Source organism: Triturus cristatus, chromosome 12, assembly GCF_964204655.1.
Source record: "Triturus cristatus chromosome 12, aTriCri1.1, whole genome shotgun sequence".
Classification (NCBI taxonomy): domain Eukaryota; kingdom Metazoa; phylum Chordata; class Amphibia; order Caudata; family Salamandridae; genus Triturus; species Triturus cristatus.
The window spans coordinates 347710243-347724847 of NC_140595.1; the positions used below are offsets into that span (position 1 = coordinate 347710243).

The window sequence follows — 14605 nt, forward strand, 5'->3', positions numbered from 1 at the left end:
CATTATGTCTTAACATTTCCATGGCATGAAGTAGGGCAGATTCTGTTGTGTTCGCAGCCTGTAAACCTGATTGAGAGGGATGAAGTACTTCTCTTTCTTCAATGAAATGAGTGAGTTAATAATTAACATGTTTTTCCTCAATTTTTGCAAAGAAAGGTAAAAAGAGGGATGGGTCTGAGTTTATCCAGAATCGAAGGATCGAGGGTAAACTTTTTCCCAACGAGGGGCACAACAGCATGTTTCCATTTCTGGGGTAACACTCCGTCCATCATCTTGTTGTGTTTGCTATGTTCGCCCTTAGTGGCCAACGGTATGCCAAGACTTGGGTCTGGATTCAAGCTAGCCTGGCTGCTCAGGGGTAATACCCCAAAACCGGTCCCAGGATGATTGTTTCCTGTCCAGGGAGGACCTGGCTTGGCAGTTCGGGCTGGACTGTTCCCATGAGGAACAGGGTCAAGACTGATTTGCATATGGCTGGGTCCAAACTAGGGTGGTATAGTGAGCAAAGGAACAATGGATTAAACCCAGATCTGTGACATGGGGTGAGTGGTTGAAAAGTTTCAGCACTCCTTCCATCATCTTATGTGCCATTTCTGGGGTACCCACCCCAGTTTGGGAGACAACATAATTAGCTGTCTAAGATGGGAAAGGATTGGAAGTATTCCTAACCTAAGAATCCTCGGTGGAGCCGGATCTAAAGGGGATCCCGATTTAATATGTAGAAATAGTTCCTCTAATTCCTTCATCGCAGTGCTGGTAAAAAGCCCAAGTTCGCCCTGGGTGGATACGTTCTCAGTAGTGCCTAATATGATTCTACAATCCTTGGCTTCTGGCAGGAAAGTTTCATCCATTTTGGCTACTTTAGTGGCGAAGAAGTGAGCAATGTTGTTGCAATTATCTCGAGAGGGAGTTCCCAAAGTGGAATCATGGTCGAGGGAGGGGATGGATTTGAGTATCGTAAAAAGTTATTTAGTGGAGTTACTAGATCTGTCTATCTTCTGTGCATAGAACTTGCTCTGCATCTTTCTAATTAGCTTGTGATAATGTTTTAGCGCTAATTCAATATTGGATTAACAACTCTGGTCATAATCCATCTGCCAGATGCGTTCCAGGCATTTGCATGCTTTCTTAACTACCACTAGTTCCTCACTGAACCAGGATGCAGAGCGAGAGTAACATGTCTGGGGTTTGGGAGCTAATGGTGCTATAGTGTCTAAGGCTTCACTGATCCAGCATTTGATATTCCTGTCCACCTGATCTATGTTCACACCTGGTTTAGGGAGAGAAGCTAAGAGTACCTTAGTGAGGGTCTCATTGTCAATCTTGGCCCATTTCCTAGTGAACACTATAGACTACTTGTCACATCAGGTTGCACAGTCAGAAAGAGGATAGGAAAAAGGTATCAGGGAATGATAAGACCAGGAAACTATGACTCGGGTATCCACCATCAAAGTGGGGAAATTCGATAAAATTGGATCCAAAGTGTGATATTTCACTTGAGTGAGTGGGGCCTGAAACTCTCTGTGCTAGATGGACAGTTTCTGGGTCATTGATAAAGGAACTAGCCCGCTTAAAGGATCATTTGTTTTCAAAGTAAAGGTTGAGGTTGCCAAGAATAATAAACTTTTTGTGGCCAACTGCCAGTAAAAATGTACAGTCCACCAGAGAGGAAAAACATTTACATGCAGACCCCGGTGGGTGGTATATTAAAAGCCCTTTTAAGGTGCGGGTGCTAGTTAGCATTAATGCTGACTCCTTTCTAGAACAGGCAGTCTTTATTTCACAATACCATATCCATATGGTATGGCATCTAGGATCTCTGGGGTGGACGATTCAGTTAGCCATTTCTCGGTCAAGAAAAGCGCATCAGGTTCAAGGTCACTAATAATATCGAAGATCTTCTGTCTGTGTTTAGTTAGGGAGCGGCAGTTGATCGAGAAACAGTGTATTACATTTTTAGTTTCAGGTTTGCAGCTTCTGACCTTGTTCTCAAAGAGACTGAGGATATAACCACAGCTCCTGCATAGGGAAGGAGGGCCACCTACCTCCATTGAATTAAGTGTGAAGGTGGGGCAAGTTCCCTAAGTTCAGTGGTGGTGTAAGATCTTTTTGTGTATTAAAACAGGCAGGGGTTCCGGCCACTAGCCTGCTAACCCCCCACCAACTGGAAGTGAAGCAAGAATTGGGCAGGCGCCACTCTCTCCACTACAAACGGCAAGCCGCTGTGGACCAGGGGGCGACGCGGAAACTAAAAAGTAAGTTTAAAATTAATTATAGTAAACGCACCCAAAGCAAAAACACACTAAATATAAAAGGCACACTATGTTAAAAAATGCTCCTTCGGCAGTACCGCAGACCTGCTCAGAGGCTGCACTGCCGTCCCATCATCAACATTTATGGTGGTAGCATGCCACTAGCCTGCTAACCGCCCACCAACCAGAAGAGAGGCAAGTATTGGGCAGGCAACACTCTCTGTTACAAACGGCAATGCCGTGGTGGACAGGGGAGCGACATCGTAACAAAAAATACGTTTAAAATTAAATATAGTGAAAGTGCATCCCTGAGTTTGGTAAATTTATGTGAGGCAAACCTCTGGGACTTTATAGAGAAAGGGATCAGCTAGAATGCTGCTCAGAAACCTTTCTTGAACTATAAGTGCAATATGTCTAATGGTCAAGATTTTAAAATCATTTTAACACTCTTTGACTAATAAGACAGCAGCAGGTGAACCAGGGGTGTGAGAAATTTGTGTAATTTTATTTTGCGTAATTATGCGAAATTTCAGGAAAATTATGCGAAAGTACACGTAACTGCGCAAAATGCAAAACAACATTTTGCACTACATTTTAGCACGAAATGAATGCTTGTGTGTGGACTGAGGGCACATCTTGTTTGCGTTCTCATTCGTGTGCAAATTGTTTGCCTCGAACAGCACGCCTTTACGATATGTGACATAGCATCATAATTTAGAGAATTTCACATAACAAGCTTCATAGGAAATTACCAAAATGATGCAAGATTAAGCCTGTGTAACAAAAATTATGGATAAGCTTTATGTAAAGCTGGCTTATAATCATGACTACGTTCCAACTTCGGAGCTGCTGTCAGCCTTACTTTGGAATGCTTGCAGCATTCTGTGATTAAGGGGCATATGTATCAAACTCCCGCTTAGCGAATCCCAATTTGCGATATTTTGCGATTAGCAAATTGAGATTCGCAAAGCAGGATGTAAAAAATAAATCGCAAATATTTCGCGATTTCTTAAAAATTGCAAAATATTCTCAGAAACCTCATTTGCGATTTCTTAATAGCGAAATTCGCAAATTAAGAAATCGCAAAAACGGGAATCTGCAATCCAGGTGCAGCCTGATGACATCACAAACAGGAAACTGGAGTGATTTTCTGCACCTGCTCACCTGAGCCACACCCAGAGGTTGCTTGGAGAGTGTGAGGAGGCATCCCAGGAGAGAGCAACCAGCAATGGCTTCCAACAAACAACAGGAGGGCAAGGATGCAGAGAAGAGGAAGAGGAAGCATAAGTTTTCAGAAAAGGAGCAGGAGGTCCTCATTGAGGAGATGGTGTGCAGCCATGAGCTCCTTTTTGGCAAGAAGGCACTGCGTGTCCCAGAGGCGAGGAAAAGGAAAATTTGGCTGGACATCCAAAGTAAGGTGAAAGCAGTGGGAGTGACCAATCGTACCATTGAAGAATTGCGCAAACGATGGTATGACATGCGCCAGAGGTCGAAGGAGAGGGTGGCAGCCAGACTTAAGGACGCAAATCAGACTGGAGGAGGACCATCCACAGCAGAACACGAGGAGCTTGTGGAGTCCACTCTCCTGCCTGAGAGCGTCGGTGGTGTGGCTGACATAGACAGCTCCGACCCTGCATCCAGCAGCCAAGGTAAGATGCATGCAAAATCAATCTGCACTCATCCCCATCACATGCACACTTCTCCAAATGCGCATAGTAACCTCACAAAATGTCATTCCAGTCCAAGTCTTACAGCACACCCAGCAATGCATCATGGGACTTGTAGTACTATGTCTGACATTGTGTCAATGAGACAAAGGAAATCTAATGCAACATGTGGGTTGGGGATAAGTGAATGATACAGTGTCAGAGGTTAGCCAAAACAAACTGTAGGAACTTTATTGATTGCCAATTGCAGACAAACACACAAACTCATGTAGTCCCCTTTACATCCACAGCACAATCCAGGGCACGTGAAGACAGCGCAGAGGGAGAGGAGCCTGCACAGCCTGAGGACTCCAGTGACGACACTGAGCAGATTCCAATCCAGCGCAGGAAGCGCGCACATGTGCCCCCACTGCCTCCATTTGAGGACGAATTACCGGCCACAGGGGATGACAGTGACAGGAGAGAGGGGAGTCAGGGTGTGTCACACATGCCCATTCAGGACACACCAAGGCCAAGGATCCGCACACAGGACACACGCAGGTCAAGGCCCAGGAGCAGCACTGCGACTGAAGCCGAAGAATCCGTCTTCTCAGGCCTGGAACATAGCATGCTGCAGTAACAGCGCCTGCAAAGCAAATCACTTAGGTCAATCAATAGGCAGCTATGCCGTATCCACAAGGACCAGAAAAACATGGGGGAGGGCATCATGGCCATGGCAGGTGCCATCCGTGACCTTTGTGACACTTTGAGGCACAACCAGGCCGCCAGTGATAGGGCTGGCCAGCGTGCCAATGCACGCCTTCACAACTATACAAAGGCCGTGAACCGCCTCTGCACCACCACCAGCACCCTCACACGCAGAAGCGTGACTTTGCAGGTCAAAATGGCGCACTGCTGCCAGGATATAGCCCGAGGACTTGCACAGGTCACCACTGTTGTGGAGCAGCTGCAGACGGTCAACGCAGGTGGCAGCGCACTCATGGCCTCTGCCGAGAGTGAAGACACATCCAGTAGGAGCAGCATCACTCCTACATTGCCAGGGGACAGACGACGCAGTGCCAGACAGGGTGCAGGACAAGGGAACACCATGGGGGGGCACTCAGCCTGGACGCCAAACACCACCAATGCGTCACCGAAGGAGGTGAACTGTGCGGTGACACTTAATGCAAACAGGGTGAAGTAACCCTACTATGCTGTGTGCACAGTTACTTGTGCCTTGCCTGCACTGTGTGCATAACATGTGCTGGGTTCAGCTACAATTTTCATTATTGTGAAGTGTGAATAAACACTGCACACATTATCAAGCTTTTTTGTCTCGTGTCATCATTGCTCACCTAGAAGTTGTTTCGTGTGATCTCAGTCCATCTCTGGCGTCCAGCAGCTGCCCCGACTCCTGATGCAGGTCTGGCAGGGGGAGCAGGGCGCTCGTCATCCGATGTGTCTGTATCGGTCACATCAATTGTGGTGCCTTTCCTCATTGCCATGTTATGTAGCATTGCACAGCTTGCCACGATTTTACAGCAGGTCTCAGGGCTGTACTGCAGTGCGCCTCCACTTTTATGCAGGCACCGGAAGCGGCTCTTCAGGATTCCAAAGGTACGCTTAATGACGCTGCGTGTAGATCTGTGTGCCCTGTTGTAGCTCCTCTCACTTGCATTTGCAGGATCCAGATATGGGGTCAGGATGAAGTCTCGCACTGCATAGGCACTGTCACCTGCAGGGATAGACACAATAGGTAAGTCAATGTCCCCCCTTCAAGTGATGTAGTGGATGTATTGATGTGTGCCATGTATTTACCTAGCAGGTATCCCTCCCCAAACTCTCCAGCACTCAGACGTCTGTGTATTCCACTGTGTCTAAAGATGAAAGAGTCATGTGTACTGCCTGGGTTTTGGGGACAGTGTCAGTGATGATATACTTTGCGTTGCACACCATCTGTATATTGAGGGAATGGTAGCATTTCCGATTTCTGTAGACATATTCAGTTGCTGATGGGGGTGTGATGGCCACATGGGTCCCATCGATGCAGCCAATGACGTGGGGAAAACGTGCAATCTGGTAGAAGTCCGGTTTTGTTTGCTGTAATGCCTGTTGGCGTGGTGGGGAAGTATATGTGCGGTGAGAGCCTCAGTAGCATTGCATCTAGAAAGGGATGTAAGAAGCACGAAAGTGCACTCTGTGACAACCCACCAACCTCCGCTATTACCCGTTGAAAACTCCCTGACGCCAGGAGGTGCAGGGAGCACAGGACCTGCACATGTGTGGGAATTGTTTGTGTCCTGCGTGTAGGGTGTCCAAGTAGGGGTTCAGCTCCTCAATCAGGTCCATTATGGTCTGTGGGTGCAGTCTGTACATGTCATAGATGTCCTCTTCATTGTGCTGGAACAGAGTGATGCGCAGCCTGAATATACGTTCCTGTCTCATTCTCCTTTGTGCAAGAGCCCGAATACGCAGCCTCCTGGCTATCACAAACATTGCTGCCATTGTGGTTGGGTCTGTTGCATTGTGGGGTGGTTTAAGTACCTTGCACCAGTTTACCACCTGCATGCAATTGGTGTTAATTGCGATTTCTTAATTTGAGAATTTTGTAAAATCGCAATTAGCGACTTTTTCATACATTTGCGAGCGATTTCTTATATTGCGATATCCTCATTGCGAATTTCGCTAAGTCAAAAAAATCGCTATTTAAGAAATCGCAAACATAATCGCAATTTTTCAGTTTCACAGCCTAAGAAATCGCTAATTTAGCGATTTCTTAATTTTTCCTAGGAATGTGTGTCACACATTTGAAATTGGGAAACTTTGTCGCAAACGCTGTTTTTTGTGATTCGCAGCGTTTGCGACTAAATTTTGGTTTCATGCATATGCCCCCTAATCATTATGTTATGGGTTGCTGAAACCAGTTCTTGCAGGGCCGAAATAACTATTTGATTTTGGCATTTTACAAAGTCAAATTCGCTGCTTGCCATAGGACTCAGCTGGTGTGGCTGCTGTCTGTTGTCAAATTGTATACATAACCGGTGCCAGAAGTGTCCAGTAAATATGAGCGACCCCTGAACATTAATAAAAGGAAACAAATGTACGTCTCCTTCACTTGATTTAGAACTAATCATATGTAAATGGAATTTACAACACGTTTTAAGGATGTGAAAACTTTTTCTGTGCTGTTAGCATTGGGAAGATAAATGTTGTAATTAACACGCAAATCCATAAGACACTTTGGCCCATATTTATGAAACATTTGTATTCACAAGGACAGCGCAAACAGTTCAGTAATATTTACAACACCACCCAAGATGTGATTTGGGTGCACTTGCATGACTTTATAAAGAAATGTAACGCAAGCCAGCTGCTTGCGCTGCATTATATTATGTTTCAACTTGGGAAGACTTCCGCTGATGGAGCATGGGCTTTCCCATGCATCCACACATGGATTTTGGCACATTACCAGATTTACAAAGACCTGTAAACACGTCAAAATGTTACGCCTTCCCAAGTGCCAAGTGGAGCGTAATGAGCAGAAATATCTTTATTTCTCTAAGCTATTTCCTCTTTCCAAATGTGCTGCATTCTGCAGCACACAAAGTAAGAAGAAAATGCCTCTAAAGACTTTTTATTGTGCATCAAGGTGTTCCTTCCTGCACAAAACCCAAAAGTAGGGAATGATTTAGAAGACAAGGACAAACTGGATATTACAAAATGTTTTCTTTTTTTTATGCCAACAGGGATTGGTCTTAATTTCTGAAACTCGTGCAATCATAAAACTCGGAAACTCTAGTCAAAATATTATTTAACTCAACAAGCTTGACTGGTTCTGTCTTCTACTATAGAGTTTGTCTACAATTTCTTTACCCTTTTGAAGCTATAATCTTTAAAATGGCAATGCTTATTTAAGTGGCAAACTGTTCTAAAATTTCCCCCAATCAGAATGAGGCGGGTCCCCTCAATTTGAGTTGAGAACACATTCATCACAGTATTTAAGCAAAATGTGTGCTGCTTTCTGGGGAAAACAGGCAAACAGTTGATTAAGCTATGTACCAAAGTTGCATACGTAAGCTCTCAAGGGCCTAATTTATCCAGCAAAATATGATCTAAACATCGATTCTAAAAAATCCATACTTTCAAACAGTCGCAGCCAGCATGGCTTGCGGGTGGGGGGGCGCAGCCAGGCTCCCTCCCCATAGCCAATCACAGTGCTACAATGGCAGCGTTGTGATTGGTGGGGATGCCGCCCAGCCAGGGCTTTACAGGGAGGCAATGTTCTCCTTCCGGCTCCATTCCAGCCTGCATGGAGAAAGGGCAGAGTGTGCATGAACACTCATTGAACCCTCAGAGTGGGCACACCACTCCTCCCCTGCCCTGGCTGCATGCAGAGCAGCCCCGCCCGCAACCAAACATAAAATGGTAATAACGGAAAGGTTCACACTGGAGAAAGCAGTGGGGCAACGTTTCTCTGCCCTAATGGAGGAGCCGCACCTGCTTTCAAATTATCAAAGCTTTAGCTTCGATTTGCAGCTAAATAAGTAGGCAAAGATCGAAAGTCACTAACTACTTTCTTGAGTAATATCACGCTATGTCCTTTGAGAAAATAAGCCTGGTTTTGGAGGCAGTTTGGGTGATGGGCATGAAGAGGGTCAAAAAAGCTGTCTTATTGTGTCCAGATTAGTAATGTATATTTTTATAATACACAGTAATTCCTGTGTAAATGAAATTATGGAAGATATTGCTCTGCTGAGGGTACAATGAATGAAACATGTTTCCATTTGCCAACAAAGTGTCTGTGTCTTCGTAAAGCCAGATGGCCAAATAATTTATCTAAATATTAAAGGTGGGCTTGGAAATAATAATATTACTGTTTTAAATAGTCTGATACAACTGATTATTACAGTTAGATAAAGGTTGTTCCTAGAAAGACAACTTGAACATAAAAAGTGACAGCCCACAAATATTTCTCACACACAAGGACAACTGGAATGTTTCAAGGGAAGTCCCTGCACACACCTCTGGGGTATCCAAAGATGTTGGAGTAGACTCCTCACTCACTTATCACAACATGCTTCATCATCAGCGTCTTTCCACACCCTGGTAGGATGATACCACCAGGGTGGACTCAACCAAAGATAGAATGGGAGTTCTTAGATTAGATCAAACTGTATAAGCAGGGATCCAGATAGGGGTAGATAGTTAAAAGTACCTACAGATATACCCTAAAGTTTCCTTTATCCCAAAGGTACCTGTGGTACAGAATAAAGTTTATATTGAGGTTCTTTATTGAATGGCTGTTCAAATAACCTCAAAGAATTGTGTCAACATGTTTTTGCCCACGTTATGAGCCCGTTTGTGTCTGGGGACTTCGACAGGGCTTATTGAATGTATCCCAGCCTTTCTATGCATGCGCACCATGGCACTCGTGAGGCATAATGCTCTCACCTGGCTTAATTTTATTTCTTGAGGAATTTCCTCTTTTTGCTTTTTCAAGGCTCATGTGGTTCTGGAGGGCGGTGCCGTCTTTTTATCACATTTTCATCAAAGGCGTAGCACCGCAGGACTACCTGCTGCTGTCTCGCAGACCGCCCGCCACCTAGTGCCCTCGACAGGCAGAAATCAAACCAGGGTCAATGAGAGTTGATCCCCGAGACTCCTATTGACCTGGGTTTAATGCTTGCCTGTCACATGCACTAGGCCCACTCACACAAATGAGGTCGCATTTTATTGGAACAAATGGTGGAACACTAAGTGGTAGGAATTTTGTGGATTCCTGCAGATTCCGGAAGTATATGTCACAGAAATGCAAGGAAAATGTGCAATTTTAGGCAAAGTTTGAGGTTTGCAGGGCATTGTGGGTAGGAAGCGTTTGTTGGATCCACACGAGGCATACTACCCTGGACTTTCCTGGGTGCCTAGTTTAGAGAAATGTCTGTGTTTGGCCTGGGTGCCCGTTGATCCCTGGCCAAAAAAGTTGCTACCCCTATTGCCAAATCAGATCATTTTTGTGAAAGGAAATGTTGATATCTCCACATTGTATTTTGGGGGGGCTTTCCTGTTGCAGGCACTAGGCCTACCCACACAAATGAGCTACCACTTTTAAGAAAGACCTAGGGGAATGCTGGGTAGAAGGAAGGATGTGGCTCCCTGCATATTCCAAAACTTTCCATCACAGAAATGTATGAAAAGGAAAAAAGTTATTCTGAGTAAACAACCTGGTGAGAGCCAAGCAAGTAACCCCATCCTGCATTTCCCCTAGACGTTTAGTTTTCAAAAATGTACAGGTTTGTTACTTTTCCATATGTTACAGCTGAGCTAGGTCCCAAAATCACCAGCTACCCACTTTGCAAAAAACGGGTCAGTTTTGAGTGGAAAACTGTTATGTATCCATGCTGTGTTTTGGGCCATTTCCTGTCACATGCACTAGGCCTGCCCTCACAAGTGAGGTACCATTTTTATCAGAAGACACATGGTATGGAAGCAAAGAATAGTTGGATATTTATTATTGCCAAATACATTTCACTACATTTGTGCCTTCTAAATGTACTCCAGTGTTGTAAAAATTCGATATTTTGAAAAATACCCTCTAAATCATATGCTCGTAGGGATACCCACAAATTCAGAAATGTACAAATAGCCACTGTTCCTAGACTCCATATCTTATGCCCATTTCAGAAATGCATAGGTTACTTTGATACCTATTTTTCACTCCACATATTTCACCATATGAATTGCTCCATTTAGTTGAGAGCAATAAACATCTGTTATTCAGCGTTATGATTCCCTTCTGGGTGAACATGAGCTTTACAAATACACGTTACTTTATGCCTATACTCTGTAAAAAAATTTAAAAAACATTGTGCGGTGAAGCTCAGTTGTTGGCTCTGAGTACCTTGGGTTCTTGGAGAACCTACAAACCCTATATATTCCCGCCACCAAAAGGGTCTAGCAAACATGCTTTTGTAAATTAGCTGTTGTGAAAAGAAGTTACAGATGAAAACATTGTCAAATATAGCAGTTTTTTTGTATTCGTTTTCAATATTTCTTTATTTCAGCAGTTAATTTCTTTGAGAAAACCTTGAGGGATCTACACATATGAACCCTTGCTAAATTCTGAATTTTGTCTACTTTTCAGAAATATATAGCTTTACTGGATCTCCATGGTTTGTATCACAAACTGGAAGTAGGTTGAAATCACACCGAACAGGACAAATGGGCTACCTCTTTGAAAAATGCCAAGACTGTGGTAAAAAAAAAAAGTATAATCAGCTCTGCATGTTCCTGAAAGCTGGGAAGATGTTGACTTTAGCACATCAAACCATTCTTGGTGCCACTTTTATGAAAACAAAACTGATACTTTTATCCAGAACAATGTTTTCCTATTTTTTCCCCAAAAACTCAAAGGTTTGCTACATCTTGACTATTTTGTCAGGCCCCTCCAGGGGAATCTACAAACTCTGGGAATCTTTATAATCCCCAGGATGTAGGAAAAAAAGGATCCAAATTTTTCATGGCTAGCTTATGTAGACAAAAATCTTTGGGGGCCTAAGCACAAACTACCGAAAATAGCCATAAAAGGTTTAGCACTGGGGGGCAAAGCCCTAGCAGCAAAAGAGCTAAGCAGCAGGGTTTCTAATTTGGTACACCCAGATTTGCCAACGCTATGCTGCGGACATGTATTAGTTGTCTAACTCAATATTGATATGAACTATTCATTTGGGATTTACAATCCAACGAAATCGCGATTTGCCTTGGATTGTACCAAAAGTAATGCAAAGTTGCACAATACACTGGTTGCATTTCTGTGTGTCAAGGGACATTCCATGGGTGGTGCATGGGTGTTCCTATGCAACCACTGTGGATCTTGATGCAAATCCCTATCTACAAAGAATTGTAGACAGGAATTTATGTCAATATACTGTTATGTTCCATATAGGTAACCCAATATAGGCTCAGGTAGCAACCTACACTTTCACCTATATTGTACCCTACCATTACACTACATGACGGTTCTTGGGACTGACCTTGTACAGAGTTACAGTACTGCTAACAAGACGTGGGGATTTCCCTGAAAACTAGCCTCATCCATTATGCATGAGGATTCTTGGAAACTCAGCAGGACTACCATCTCCTGCATAATATCTATGTATAAGGGTCATTCCATCCGTCATCCTAAGTCCCACATGACACAGCAAGGTAGATCCCCTGAGGGTGCCACTTTGGGTATATAAACACCATATCTTCCTGACATATAGAGAGGAGAAAAGGACTTTCATGCCGATACTCTGACGCGAGACGCTGAGGTTCCTGCACGCAGACACTCCAGCTCGCAGTGGTCTGACATCCCTTGCGGGTTGTCAATGTCGAGACCAAGACGGCTGTCCCACAGTCTTTCACTTAAGGTAATGGGGATTACTTTATCCTGGAGGGATTCTTGGTTTACACCTACATACTTGCTAGGTACACTTAGGTACATCTAGTTAAGATCACATCGTAAGAGTATGCATTTTACTGTCATGTATTTTATATACTTGCCTGTATTCATTGTTTTAGCACGATGGTAGGAATCTACTATCCTTTTACTATGTTAGTGCTTCTAATCATTTATATCTGCTTCTGTCTAATGGTTGTTTCAGCACACCTATTTTACACTAGAATGACCATGGTTCAATAAATGCTTATTGGAAAACATCCCCACCATTTATTCTGTGTATATCTTTGAGACAAAGTGAGCACGAGTGACTGAGCAATAAGTATTGCACTGTCTCCAGGTTCCTGAGGGATCAGTGTTGTCATGTTGGATAGTTGCCAAGAACTATTCTCTCCTTGGTAAGAGGAGTTTCTAGTGGCATTGTGAGGTAGCTGGTCTACAGGCTAAAACACCCGGTGGGAGTGTCTGGAATCAGTCTAGACACCAATCCTACATTGTATGTTGTCTAAACGCACAGATCCTGTATAGGTTTATAGGAACTACATGACAATCCTGCACTTCATTGAGGCAGACATAACAAGGACAAATGTTTTAATTTCTCCTTGTTTTCCCACATTTTACAGCACACACACATAGTGGTAAAAGCCTTATAGCATATCTTTCGCACTGGAGGAAGCCCCTTTCTAAACAAAAATTATGCATCAGACAGCGCCAATCCCGGCCTGGCAGTACGGGACACCAGGAATCTCCCCCGGAAGGCTGGAAGGGTAGGGGTCAGTTTTGCTCTGGGGGCAGATTTTGTTACTAGGACAAGATTTTGCAGCAGTGGTGGAAAATTTCCCCCCAGTAACAAAGTCTACAGGCTACAACTTGCTGTCCAGCCTCCCGGGGTTATTTGGCACCAGTGCCAGCTTTAGGGTGGTGCCATTTGCACTCGAAATCCAAGTTAGACCAAACTAAGCGTTTTCATCTTTCATTTCCTGTTAGAAATGGGTGTCTCTCGTTTGCAGAGGTAGGGTCCTTTGCCCAAATAGGGACCCTTGCTTCTAGTCAGGGTAAGGGGGATACACACTTTAGATAACCCCTGCTCACCCCCTGGGTAGCTTGGCATGAGCAGATAGACTTATCCCAAAGGCAATGTGTAAAGTATTTGTACTCAAAGCACACAGTAATACAGTGATAATACCACAAATGGACACCACACCTGTTAAGAAAAATGAAGTATCTTGATCTAAACTCAACAAGACCAAAACAACAAAAATCCAACATACATGTAATAAGAATATGACTTTTCAAAGGTTTCAAACAACTGGGTCCATAGAAAACTATGCATGCGTGATTTCTCACTAAGTACCATGGGGAGGCGATGCAACAGTTCTGCTGCACACAGGACAAGTGATGTGACAAATTTCGGTCTGTAGGGGGAAGTGATGCGTGGATTCCGAGACAGTTCTGGTCCGCGGGTGATGCTTCGGGAAAACTTGCCGCACAGGTACGATGTGTGGAAATTCAGGATGCGGCGGCGTCGAGCGGTGCTGTGTTGGTTTCTTCAGCTGAGATCCCTCGATGCGTCGGTTCTTGTTGCGGTGACAGGTGCTGCATCAGTTTGTTTAGGCAGCGGCGAAGCGCGGAGATTTTTCTTGCACAGCGGTGCTTCGTTGGAAAACTGCCGCAAGAAGAGCGATGCGTCGATTTTCTAAGTTTGTCAGGTTTCTTTCAGCTCCCAGCAGCAGGAGCAACCTCCAGAGGCCCAGAACTGGAACAGGCACCTCCTGTAAGGTCAGAACGGACAGCAACAGTGTTCAGGGGAGCTGGGGGTGAAGTCTTTTTGGCCCTGAGACTTCGGAACAGGAGGCCAGTACACACAGGTACTTGGAGATCTTCTTCAAGCAGGTTCAGAGCAAAGTTTCAGTCTTTATCCTCTCCTTGGCAGAAACAGCAACTGTAGGCCAACCCCACACAGCAAAGGGGCAGTACTCCTCCTCACAGCTTTACTGTTTTTCTCCTTGGCAGAGGTTCCTCTTGATTCCAGAAGTAGTCTAACTCTCTGGGGTTTTAAGTCTAATACTTATACCCCAAAATGTCATTGGTCTCTTTGTGCAAGGGTCTCGGAGCCCAGTACAAACCAGTTTGTTCCTCATTGGTGCAGTATGACCACAGGAGGTGGAGACAGCATTGTGCAAGGGAGACAGGCCCTATTCAGGTGCAAGGAAATCTCCACCCACTACTCTAAATTCAGCCAAGGTTTATTCAGCTGAACTCTGAGTCAT

General features: G+C 44.4%; 1 protein-coding gene across 1 annotated transcript in view; it reads left to right on the top strand.

Moving 5' to 3' along the window:
* The window catches only part of LOC146775984 (uncharacterized), a 548205-nt gene that overhangs the window by 514216 nt on the left and 19384 nt on the right, over positions 1–14605 (top strand). The window contains exon 6 of the mRNA XM_085640019.1: positions 5583–5654. Coding sequence (XP_085496145.1) covers positions 5583–5654 — 72 coding nt within the window. The remainder of the gene's footprint in view (positions 1–5582; positions 5655–14605) is intronic.